The sequence below is a fragment of the Filicampus tigris genome, chromosome 2 (assembly GCF_054856515.1).
Source record: "Filicampus tigris isolate MCC_2025a chromosome 2, RoL_Ftig_1.0, whole genome shotgun sequence".
In the NCBI taxonomy this organism is placed as follows: Eukaryota; Metazoa; Chordata; class Actinopteri; order Syngnathiformes; family Syngnathidae; genus Filicampus; species Filicampus tigris.
In genome coordinates, this window is record NC_141218.1 from 29,036,127 (window position 1) to 29,049,530 (window position 13,404).

The window sequence follows — 13,404 nt, forward strand, 5'->3', positions numbered from 1 at the left end:
GGTTTGCAAAAGTCTGATAAAGATCCTGATGATTTGAATCAGGTGTGTTGGAACAGGGATACACCTAAAATAGGTTGCATAGGGGCTCTTAAGGACCGGACTTGGGCAGCCCTGAATTAAAGCATTGACACTTATATATCTGCCCTGCGACTGGCTGGCGACCAGTCCGGGGTGTAGTCTGCTTTCGCCCGTTGACGGCTGGGATAGGCTCCAGCAACTCCCCGCGACCCTGTATAGGATAAGCGGTTTGGAAAATGACATGACATGACACTTATATATCATATTTTCCGTACTATAAGTCGCGTTTTTTGTTTTTTTTTCCATAGTTTGGCCGGGGGTGCGATTTATACTCTGGAGCGACTTATGTGTGGAATTATTAACACATTACTGTCATGGCTTGTTAGTGCTGACTTGTATTTACTGACTTTATTGTGCATTTTATGGCTGGTGCAACTTTTACTCCGGAGCAATTTATAGTCCGGAAAATACCGTACAGGATGTACAGAACAGTGTGCCAGACTCATACAAGACTTTTACCTGACTAGAATCCGTCTGAAGCGAGACTGCTACAAGACTAGAACCATACTATTACCAGACTAGAACCCAACAGCAACCACAATTGAACCAGATTAGGCCCAGACTTCACCCGGACTAATACCAGACCAGCAACAAATGAGAACTAGACTAGTACTAGTTTAAAACCATCATACGGGTGCCAGACTAGAACCTGACTGCAAACACAGTAGAAACAGATTTGTACCAGATTAGAACCATACTAGTACAAGTATTAAACCAGGCTTTAGCCAGTCTCACACCAGTCTCTTACTGGACGAGTACCAGACAGCAGCCAGACTAATACTAGACCAGTACCAGACTACAACCATATTATAATCAGATTAGAATCAGACTAATAAGAGACCACGGTCGAGCCAAACTGCTACCAGACCGCAGCCAAATTAGTACCGAATTAGAACCTGGCTGGACCCAGACTAGTACAAGAGAGTACTGGCCTAGCAACGGGTTAGAACCTGTCAGGTGCCATACTAGTAACAAATGAGTACAAGACTAGTACCAGACTAAAACTACACTTGAACAAGGCTAGTACCCAAATAGAATCAGGCTAAAAGATGTCTAGGCCCAACAAACCAAATTTGTACCAGATTTATACCAGACTTCTTACTGGATTAATACCAGACAGCAGACTAGTACCGGACCAGTGCCAGATAAGAACCATAACCAGACTAGTCACACAGTTTTACTGGCTCTTCCCTGACTACAGTAGAGTCAGACCGCAACCAGACTATTACCGGACTAGAAACAGCCACCCTCCCCTAGGGAACATACAGCGCCTCAGACATAATCACAGTATTTTCTCCCTAATCTGATATCATCTGATACATCTGTCATGAAGACAGCCAGCCCGCTGCTGATGGTGTTGATGGTGGTGATGATGATGCTGATGATGACGTTGCTGCTGCTGCTGCTGCTGCTGCTGCTGCTGCTGCTGCTGCTGATGATGATGATGATGATGATGATGATGATGATGATGATGTGAAGACCAAACTGGTCGCTCCACAATGTAATAATGATCTGATAGCGTCTTCCTCGTCTTGTGTTACCAGCTGAAGATCTTGCTGCTGACTCCGCCCAATGTGCCTGTGGGCAAGGATGGCGTCCACGGGCATCGCTATAGCAACAGAGGATTGCACTCACGGACAGTCAGACCTCCGGTTAAGGTGACGAAAAAATATTATAATAAACCAAGGTCATAGTACAACTACACTAGTGCCAAACTGGGGAACACATTAAAAAGACGATGGGGCCAGGGTTCAACGATGCCTCGTAGCGGTGTCCCGATACAACTTTTTCAACTCCGATACAATATCGATATTGCAACATAGAGTGTCCGATACCAATATCGAGCTATAACGATATCGGCTGGTATGATGCATGCTTTTATCTATTTTTTAGTATGAAATGTTAGGAGCGACTTGATCAAGTGATATTATTCAAACTAAGAACATTATTCAGCTGCAACGTCTTTATCCAATTTTAATGAAAAATACTCCCACATGGCCAAGATCTTCAACTCCTTACTTCGTTAGCTTGTCATATTTTGACTCTAAAAATCACCCACTGGATTTCGAATGTAACACACAAGATGTGTTTTAACTGCAAACTTTCATCTTTAATTTGAGGGTATTTAGTAGGTTTTTTTTACCACAGGGGCCGGCTAGCTGCATGCTAGCATCGAATATATATTAAACCAAATTTTCGTGACAAACAAAACACCTGAACGTAGCGATTTTCCAGCCAGTGGGAATTATGTACTAGAGGTCTTGTGCTGGATATATAAAGACTTGGTAGTGATGGCTCACGATGCTTGTATTCATTATGAATACAACCCATTTAGGAGGACAGTAGGACCAGGCTAGTACCTGAGTAGAATGTGACTGCGACCAGACAAAGACAGACTGAAGCATAGCAGGAAAGGACTGTTACTAGACTATAACAAATGGTTTTGTGTTTTTTCACCTGACCTATACCACAAATTACACTTGTTTTATTCTAACTTAAAAAGTCTATTAAAGAGTCTTTACTCGTAGAGTTAGGGATACAAGTTGCGTTTATTAACGTTTCCAAGAATCACAAATGTTTTCTTTAGAAGTGACACTTGCTCTTTGTTGTTTTTGTTGTTGAGTATCAGACTTGCTATTCTATTAAATTAGTCCGTCTGGGAGACTTTTAGCATCATTGCATTGCAATTGAATTTCTTTTCCTCATGCATAACGACAAGAAATGATGGCGTATATATACTGAAAGAGTCTCTTTAAATTCGAAACACAGCCAAGCTGAACATGTGACTGATGTCTTTATTCACTTTTCAATTCCACTCTTCAGTCGTCAGGAACAACAAGCAACAGCACTGTCGTCTCATTTTAGACCTGAGTGTGGTGCACAAAGAGAGGCCATCGCTCATCAACAAATGTGGCATGGGGGGAATGTACACGACTGCTCTGATTGTGGCATTGCTCGTCCAACGTGGAGCAGCAAAGCTAAAGCCCTCAAGGGGCGGCTGTTTGGAAGGGAATGGCACAAAACAGAGACCCTTTAATTAACTTTATTTGAACACGGCCAGTACTTTTAGAAACCCAGACTAGTACCATACTAGAAGCTGGTTATTGTCAGACTATTACCAGGCTATTATAAGACTATAACCAGGCTAGCACTAGCAATGTATCAGTTCGCTGCTTTCTTTGTGAAAGACACATGTGATGCGGCAGTTGGATTAACTGTGTGAAACGATTTAAATATTTGTGCGGTTAATCAACCAGCTTGTCTCCGCCCACAGATGGACCCTTCTCAGGTGCGGAAGGCGCGTGCCGTGCGTCCGGCGGGCCGCCTCTGCACCGAGCTCCACCGCCATCTCACCACATCCCGACGGGACACCAAGGAGCCCACAGCTGCCGATCCGGAGGACGAAGACGAGGAGGAGGAGGAGGAGGAAGAAGACGAGGACAGCGAATCAGATGAGGACGATGATGAGGAAGAGGAAGAAGATTCTTCCGGTAGCGAGGGGGAGGCAAGGCAGGGCAAGGCCCCCGCCGAGCCAGCCAAGCCTCAATTCACATCGGAGAAAGAACTCCGCTCTGTGGTGGAGCTTATCACCTATATGCACACATACTGCATGCCTGTGCGTAAGCAGCAGGGTCTGGACCGCAAGGACCTGTCCAGGCCTCGGGCTCGACCCGACGCCACCCGCCCGGTTATAGCAAACTCTCACAGCCGGGTGGTCCTGGTGGCTCCACCAGTGAGCGGCGGGCTGGGGGGTGCACGACGGAGGCTTCCCTTCGCGAGGCGGAGGGAGATGAAGACCGACTCGCTTCTCCGTGAGCTACTGCAGCAGAGTAGCTCCTTTGATGTGAGCAAGCCTTATGGACTGCACAGTCCACCGTACATCCAAGCAGGATCGGGATCCCCATCTTCGAACCGGCCAACCGGCACCCCGAAACCGCTTCTTTGTAAAGACCCTTCCTCACCCACGAGGAACTCCTCCTGCGAGGTGCCGCAAAGCCCCGCAGAGGACAGCGGCTCCTTCTCAGTTCGCCGCTCCAGGCGTCTGGCTTCTTTCCCCAGCCGCTTTGCCAAGAGGCTGAGGCCCGGGCAGGCCAGGGAATGCGACAAGAAGGAGGAGCAGAGTGACGGGAAGGCGGGATGCAAGTTCTCGCCAACTCAAACGGGAGGGGGAACCACGACGGAGGCAGGAACGCAAAGTGACACAACGGAGGTGACCAAAACCTGCTGCCACAACGGTGAGACCGTGTCCACTTGCTTTGTTTGTATTTTTCGGGGTTGGTATCAGTGTTTGTGGTGCCAGGAATAGCGTTGTTAAATTAACTGATGACGTCCGATGTAGTCTCCCTTTTGTCCATAGTCAGCTGGGATAGGCTCCAGCACCTCCCTGCGACCCTGCACAGGATAAGCGGTGCGGAAGATATGACTTAAAGTGGAAATCAACCCAAACATATTTTTTTCAAGAGTATGTTCCCAGCAGGCCCACGAGTTGAAACACTGCACTCTGCTAAATATTTTAGCCATTTTAGTGGGCGGCCATTTTGTCACTTCTGTCATCTGAAAATGACAACAAAACTGCTCAGGGCTCAGGTAACGACTAATCACGGCTCAGCTTCAGAAAACAGGTCAGCCGTGATTGGTCGTATGGAACATATTCTTGCAAAGATATATGTTTGGGTTGACTTCCTCTTAAAGTAGTTTGGGAAAAGGCTGTCCCGTGACATAAGATCCTTGTAGCTGTCATTTAAACAGGTTTTAGTTACAATTGTTAAATTTTTGACGGGGGTGTTGATGATAGGAATGTGTCACAGGGTGCGTTGCTTTAGAAGTTATATTCATATAGTCATCATCATTCGTTAAACAGGGTTGGGGGATTGAGCTGTGCCAACTGTGTTGGGTTGTTAGACGGGTTTGTGAGTTTAATAGTTTGGATGTTCTATGGTGTAACATCTGTAGGTATATATGTTTTGACTGAATTGCCAAGGATTGGGATGCACCAGATGGTGTATGATTTAAGACATCTGGAAGAAGCTGTATGCCAACTCTGCTCTGACAAAAAAGGGATACATTTACACCTTTTAACCTAATGCACCACCCACGCTGGGCTCAACACCATTTGGCAATCCCACACCAAAAGCCTATGACACACCTAAGTATTCAAGTTAAAGACAAGTTGTCATTACAGTACATGTTTACTTTTTGTGATTAAAAAAAATACATACAATAACAGTTACAATTATTGCTAACTATATTAAAACTCTTTTTACAATGAAAGCATTTTAAAAAGTCTTTATGAAATTGTATACACTTTTTAGGCATTGAAATCTTTGAATGTTCAACAGCATATTGTAACGAATTGGGTTATCTGTGTTGTGGTCGGATTTGTGTGTTGCTGAGTTGTAATGTTTCCGAGGTTCCTGAATGCATCGTACGGCAAGCGAGTGGAGCAGCGGAGAAAGAACCACACGAGCAGTTGTACTTGGATTAATAAAAACGTGATAATTAAACTGAAAGACGCTACAATATGATAAATCTCGCTATTTAAGTTTGGCGTTTTGGGCTAAAAAGACTGCTTGCTTCCTCGTCTAAGAAACATTCACAGTCGGATGATGCCGTGCATGTTAGACATGCTAGCCGCAACATAGCCGCCGATTTCATGTAGCAGTGTCGGCACACAACTTTCAGACTTATCCACGCACCTTTCCCCATCGGCGATGGGGAACAGGAAAGCCAGAATGTTCCCAAACAGGAGACCGCAGTGTACGCGGGGACCTTCGAGCTCTGGCTCTTTACTGGCTCTCACTGTTGTGCCGCCACTCTCGTCTCCCGCACGCAACAGTCAGCGTCCGTGTATAAACTCGCGCTAATAAGTGGACCGAACCGAACATGCCATACCGAAACGTAATAATGCACTCGAGTGTACCGTTACACCCCTAGTGGACAGGTTTGGTAAATGAGACTTGACTACTGGATGTTGTGACACTGTGACGTAAATTATTTGTGTAAGGAGGACAGTGCTTGTCATTGTCGCTCACATGCTCCAGTCCTTTATTGCTCAAATTGTTTTTTTGTGTGTGTGTGTGTATGTGGACAGAGAAGCGAGCCTGCCTGTGTCTGCCTCTCGACGCCAGCAAGTCCACAGGGTGAGAATTTCTCTTTGCTTTGTCACACACATGCCGGCCAGCTACAACATAGTCCATGCCATGGAGGAGCCAATGTGTTTAGGATTCTCTGTTTGTAGCCACAAGCGGGCAGCCTATCATAAGAAGTGAGAGCACATGCATGAGCAGTTTACTTAACAGCACACACACATCCGTTTTTACTCAAGTGTTTCAAGTGCCTCTGTAGACCTTGAATGAGGTCTGTGTAGGAGTCCTCGGTCTCAGTCCGAGGCCTTGAAGGAGGTCCCTGTAGGAGGCCTTGGTCTCTGTAGGAGATCTTGAAGGTGGTCCCTCTAGAACAGGGGAGCCCAACCTTTTTTTACCCAAGATCTACAGTACTTTTCAAGCAGCCAACCTCCCCTGATGGACCTAACTCAGGGATTGCAGGGCCAACACATCTCTGATTTGTGAGCACAGAGCCCTGACCAGTCAGCTAAAACTCCGGGCATCGCTTAGCACCATATTTGAAGGGACAGAAAGTGGTACAAAGGTGACGTACTTTAAAAAACAAAAACATGTGCGTTCGCAGGCTATAGCTCACACGAACACAAAATATAGATAACAAGGAAGACAAAATGAACTTAATACAACACAAAATATATAGTAATGATAATCATAACAGGCACAAACACACAATTTTTTCCCCCCTCTCTTCTTCTTATACTCCTCGCGGTAAATTTGGGAGCAGTCCACGGTCCACCAGTCGACCGCTATCGACTGCTTTGGCATTATTGCTCAAGCGTCCTTGACCTTTGTAGGAGTCCTTGAAGGAAATCCTTGTAGGAGTCCTTGGAGGTAGACTTTAAAGGAGTACTTTAAGAAGGTTTCTGTACTAGGTTCTGATTGAGCTAACTGGACGTGTCCTTGAAGGCGGACTTTGTAGGAGTACCTGAAGGAGGTCTTGTATGAGCCTTGTAGGAGTCATTGAAGGAGGTATCTGTACAGGTCCTTGAAGAAGAACCCTGTAAGGACTCGGAGGTCTTTAAAGGAGGTCCCTTAAGGAGTCCTTGAAGGAAGTCTGAGTCATTTTATAAGGTCTCTGTGCTTGAGGTAGGTTTCTGTATGAGTCATTGTAGGAGGTACTGTATGTATGTATGATTACTTGAGGATATAATCCTGCATCCGATTTAATACGTGCGACTTTATCAGGTTGTCATTTTTCATCCCAGCAACCTAATATTGAGGCATTCTAATCCAAAACAGATTGTATTCCAAGATGCTTAATGATTCTGACTGTAATCTGAGCCCAGACTTGCGTATCCTCTCTGTCCTCGCTTTTCCACATTAACCTCCTGCTGGCGTCCCTGGAGCATCTCCAACTCAATCCGGCCGCCACACTGAGCGCTTTCCCTGGCTTGGGTCCATTCTTCTCATTAATATGCCTTTTTAAAGAGCTGGCCGTTTTTTTTTTTAATTAATATTCCCATGGCGCACCGGTCAATGTGCTTGTGGTGCCCAAAAAAAAAAAAAAAGAAAGAAAGAAAATAGATGGGACAAGAATGACAGGCCTGCCTGTGTTGTCTGTGCTAAGAGAGTAGGCGTCATGATGAAATCTTACATGATTCTCTTCTTTTGTGTTTTCTGTGACTGAAGAGAGTTCAGCAGCAAGGCTTTTGAGCAAACCCTCAGCATGGATCTGTGTGGAACTGCAGGTAAACTTTGAGATTTTCAAGAAGGTATCTCTATGAGTCCACAAAGGAGGTCTTGCTGTTTCTCCTAGTATCCCTTTGAAGGAGAACCCTGTGTGAGTCCTTTAATGAACCTATGAATAATGTCCTCTGCAGGACTGACGCCTCCCACCACGCCGCCTCACAAGCCGGTGGAGGACGACCTCTTCAAGCCACATGAGGCTAGGAAGGATGGCGAAAGAAATGGCGATGGCGAGGAGTCCATCCACTTGTCTGTCCACTCGTCTCCCAGCAGTGTCGGTGGCTTCCGAGGCTCCTGGATGAGCCGTGTGCATCAGCGTAAGCTTCCGGAACAGACGGAGCTTTATGCCCAGCTGCGGCGCATGGGTCAGGCCGGAGACGGCGACGCCTGCCGTGGCTTCGGCGACCACGACTACTGCGTGCTGAGCCTTGGCGGATCTCGCAAGCGCAGTGTTGCCATGCTGGGCGCCATGTTGCAGGGGTCTGGAGAACCCCAACTCGATGACACAGCGCCAGAAAATGGCATCCAATCAGAAGTCAGCGAGTCTGTGACATCATCGCAACACCCGTCCGACTGCCAATCAGCAGTCGCCACGCCGCCCGCCTCAGAGGAAGAGGCGGAGTGTTCTGCCACGTCCCGCTCGCCCTCACCGACCCTCCACGTTTGTCCTGACTCCCCCGTCAGCAAGGCAGACTCCAGGTAAACATCCCCAAATGGTTTGACTTTTTGGATTATATTTAGTCGGCGTATATATTTCTATTGTGCAAGGTAGTGGCTATCCTGAATACCTGGCCAGAGAAGCGATCGCATTAATTATATGTGAACCGGCAGGAAGTTTTGCCTTAATCAAAAAAAAATTATCTCAGCTTTCCAATAATGTATCAACCTAACATTGCATTAAGCTACTCATTACATCATTATTTCTCATTTCATTATTGCCACAGATATGAATACATAAAGACAACACCCCCCCCCTCCCCCCTTTGAGCTTTGTGGCTACGTTAACGCTAAGCTAGGAGGGTCAAAGTCAGATAACTCCATGTGTGTAGCCAGCAAGAAAACAAAACAAAAAAAACATGAAAACCATGTCCAGGCTTTGCCTTTTATTGGAAAGTCGCCCGTGCAAATACGGAGGCCACGTAAGCATGGCAGTTAGCTGGGCTGCTACAGCGCGCTGGCGTATACTGTATCTATGATCATTACGCATGATGTTAATCGAAAGAATGGCCAATATTTTGGGTTCATGAACTCTAGCATAGCAACATGGGATTGTTTCTGGAAATTCCCACAGATTTGTGGGATAATGACAGAATTAATTATTAAAATGAGTATGCAATTAGCAAAAGAGAATCGTTAGCTTGACACTGATACTCGTACGTTGGGGATTCCCTGCATGGATATCTACGACAACGGCAAGGTAATGACCAATTGTTTTGCTACATCTTGAGGTAATTGCTGACTTCTTTGTTGAGTACCTTTTTCAAAATACAATTATTGAACACTTGGCAATGTTTGTTTCATGAAAATAAAACTTTGAATCGATGAAAGCGGTAGAAGTTTGACTTATTGAAACACTATTGCCTTGTATCTTGGAATCTACCTTTGCGACTTCCAACTCATTTTGCTCTGCCAGGTCACATATGGGGATTTTTGGTTTAGACTGTGGATTATTTCCAGTGGTTGTGTTTCTTTGTATTCTGCAATGTGCTTCGTGGTGTGTAGTCAGTCTGTCATGTCATGATAGAAAGCAATGGACCAATGCACCTGTTCTCTTTTCTCTCCCCGCTGTTTCACCTTTTATTGTCCTTTTTCCTCTCATCCTTCTCTCTTTTTTCTCCCTGCTGTTTCACCTTTTATTGTCCTTTTTCCCCTAATCCTTCTCCTCCCTCCCGTCTTTTCTCCCATCCTCAGTGAACACTCTGAGATGTGCCCAGATGACGAGGAAAGGAACAAAGCCAAATCTGACGAGGTACACAGTGTTCCAACTCCAACCTGTAGTGAATCACATCACATTTTGTGTGTGTGTGTGTGTGTGTGTAGAGACAACATCCGCAATGCTAAAAAACTCCCACGTCCATCTGTGTGTTTTCTCCCGCCCGTTGTTAACTGTTGCCATGGTTTCCCTGTTGCCAGGAGAACTGTCAGGTGTTCTACATCCACAACCTGCCCAGCAGCATGACCCAGAACATGTTGAGGAAGCGCTTCCAGGTCTTTGGCACGGCCGAGGACTGCAAAGTCATCATCTGTAATGAGTACGTAAACTACTCCCAACCAGACCAAATACTTTTTAAGCTCTCAAAAAACCTTGTCCATAAACGCATATGAGATCTTCCATTTCTGTTGAAAGCACCCATTTTAGGCTCAGTATGACAATTTTCTGGGATCCTTCAAGAAAAAATGCCCCAACCAGTTTCACTTAGCCACATGAAATGTAATAGCAATGTCCATCATGAGTAGACCCACAAAAACGTCTCAAATATATGACGCCAGTCGTCGTCTTCTACCAAGCAAAAGCTCTCCATCTCCGATGTGCGCGAATGAAGCGGCTGCGGCATTCAGGTTTCAAATTTTCCTGCGGTCAAACGCCAGTGCTCCGTCTTCTTTGTCTCATTCTTCTTCTCCTTCCTTTTCTTCTCCCCTCCGTGCCGAAGGAACGTGCACAGTGCACAGTGCACAGTTCCCACCGGGGCTCCCAATGCGAGTGTAACATATGATTTAGTTGCCAGTTAATATTTTCATTTTTGAATATTAATTTGGGGATTGCATATATTATTTTGTATTTGTTATTTTTCTAACATGCTGCAATATTGTGTTGCGAGTATATATTTATTTTTATCCTGCTTAAGTATTTGTTCCTGTCCTGCCGTGTCGGTTGTTTTAGTAGGGAAGACGGCAGAAGAAGTGCATGTACTCGACTTTGAATTGTAACCCGTCATACAATGGCCTCCGGAAAAATTGGAACAACGTTTAAGGGTTACAAACAAGTACGTACAGTTGGGTAACTAGTGGAGCGTTCGGAGGCAATTCTTGTCGTTTGCCCTTTTCGGGCTTCTTTATACTTCCAGAGGCGACATCCGCGAGCACGTCACTGCAGTAATGCTGCGCGCAGTTTGCGTTTTTACTCACGCACAACCCACACGCATTCTTTTAAAAATGTGTTCCGGTTTCATTCCAAGTCGGGGGGGCATTGCTACGGCTATTCACAAGGACACCGCAGAGCGGAATTTCCTCTGTCTTTTATGGCCAATTCCGGTCGGCGGTTTTACTGTCCAGCAATGATCAAAAAGACCGTAACAATGGATCTCGTGCCTGCTACAGCAAAGGGACCTAGATGACTAGACGATGCATTTAATTGTATTGCGAAAACAATGTGGAAGGTGGCAGCGAAGGTGGTAACGTGTGTGTGTAGCTTCTTTACACACACATGCGTGACATATCACCCACGCCGCTGCCAAACTAGTTTGTTTAGCTGCAGCAACGAGCTGCATGGTGGCTCCTCCCCACCGTGGCAACAAATCAACTGTACGTCATCGCAATATGTGACATAACGGACCGATCACGAGAGAGAATGCATTGCGCAGTGTCGTATACGTATAAGAAGGCCGCCATTTCAGTTCAAAGCAGCCATTCATTCAAGCTCATTTAGACTTTTCAGGACTCCTTCAAAGATGAACTCCTGCTAGGGATTTTGTCTGATTGCTACCAAAATTTAACCTCATATACTTAGATAGACGGGCAGAAAAGTTACATTTTCCGTATTGCATGATTCCACAAGGTCCTAATTTTTCTGATTTGTGTCCTCTCCACAGGGAGCGTTGCGGCGTCATAAAAATCCGCCAGTCCGGCATCCAGAGGCACCGGCGGGAGCGTGAGAATGTTTTCCAGAGCGCACCCGTGAGCGGGAGGAGACTGACGAGGAAGCGCTACATCGACCTTGGTGACTACTACAGTACACATAATAAGATGCAACTTCCCTTATGCTAGGCTAATGTTAGCCTATCATAAAATCTGGGCCTATTTGAACATAAAGCAAATATTCCATTGTGTGAATGGCGCCGGAGCCCACCAATGTTCCCTCTCATTTTCCATGCGTCTGAGCATTCATACAAACTCCCTGAGCCTTGGGCCACCTTCCTTGGTCCACGGTGAGCAACATCAAACATACAACACGTATGTGCTCAAAACCTGAGATCATAAGTTAACTTGATGCATGTTACAAAAAAAAAAAACCTTTATATCAAAATAGAACATGTAATTGAATAGAGATTTGTGACATGAATAAAATCAGCCCTACTTTTTGTTTCAGCACATAGGTCATTTCAAGCATAATTACTTAAGGGTGTATTCACACCTGCACTGTTTGGTCCACTTTAAACCAGAGTTTGTTTCCCATGTTGGTCTGGACCTACTGTGAATACACACAAACAAAATCATAGTGCGGATCAAAGAACCGGAACAAGACCCACTTTTGAGGTGGTCTTGGTGCACTTCCAAACAGACTCAGTACTGTTCGCTACAGGTCTGAATACAGCCACTGTCGAGCCACACCAAATACAGGATAAGAGCAACATTTTGGACTTAACAAGCCACCGTAGCTTGGCATTGTGGGAAATATTATCCCGTAATGAATGTTGATCATACCTGATCCTTCGTGTTCTGTTTAGCCGCTCTGCTTCCAGCATGTTGTGGGTCAAAGCACGCAGAGAACACGCTCCTGCGGGTTACTGGCACACATTCACCGATGCTGTCGCAAAACCTGTACAGGAAGTCCTCGAATTACGATGTGTGCAACCTACGACGTTTCGTCTTTGTGCCTCTCCCGCCATTTTGGCCCCAGCACCATAGTGACTACGTTTACATGAAGACAATATTCGGTTTAATGTCAACATCCCGATTTCTGAAATATTCTGAATAAACATCTTGCACAAACTACGATGGCTTACAGGATACACCCAAACATGAATAAAGTCACAAGTCTACATATCATAGTGATGAATGAGTGGGGGAAATGCACTTTTCGGTAAGTTGCAGCTTTGTTATTCAACTTTATTCTGAATACGGTGGCCAATGTATGAGAATGGTTGTTGTCACACAAATCACATATCAAATACATTTATTTCCCATTGTGATTGCTGTAGTTGGCAGTGGTACACCAGTACTTACTTACTCAGCTCAAAATGTTCTGGGTGGTAAATATAATTTATTTATATATGTCATATTATTATGGAATAACAGCAGAGACATTTAAATGACAAAAATATTCCCCAAAATTAATATATGTCTAGACATAATTTTTAGTTCTTCATTGTTAAACATTGCCATAGAATATGGTTATGTTTTGCACAAGCTGTTTTAAGCATTTGAAAATATAAACAAGAGCTGTTGTTCACAAACGCTGTCTATCAATAATTGTTCCGTGAAGCAAGTGCAGATTTAAAATATTTTTTTGTATAATATCGTCAAATTATCGTTATCGGATTAAAAAAAATATATATCAAGATATATTTTTTTAGCCCAT

The 13,404-nt window shown here is 45.0% G+C and overlaps 1 protein-coding gene across 5 annotated transcripts in view; it reads left to right on the forward strand.

The window, feature by feature from the left end:
* Window positions 1-13,404, forward strand: part of ppargc1b (peroxisome proliferator-activated receptor gamma, coactivator 1 beta) — a 100,263-nt gene that overhangs the window by 79,307 nt on the left and 7,552 nt on the right. For all 5 annotated transcript variants that reach the window (XM_086023323.1, XM_086023320.1, XM_086023324.1 and 2 more), the window contains 8 exons: window positions 1,623-1,736; window positions 3,353-4,313; window positions 6,170-6,218; window positions 7,830-7,888; window positions 8,021-8,585; window positions 9,798-9,855; window positions 10,020-10,138; window positions 11,696-11,823. In XM_086023323.1, the coding sequence (XP_085879449.1) occupies window positions 1,623-1,736; window positions 3,353-4,313; window positions 6,170-6,218; window positions 7,830-7,888; window positions 8,021-8,585; window positions 9,798-9,855; window positions 10,020-10,138; window positions 11,696-11,823 (2,053 nt within the window). The remainder of the gene's footprint in view (window positions 1-1,622; window positions 1,737-3,352; window positions 4,314-6,169; window positions 6,219-7,829; window positions 7,889-8,020; window positions 8,586-9,797; window positions 9,856-10,019; window positions 10,139-11,695; window positions 11,824-13,404) is intronic.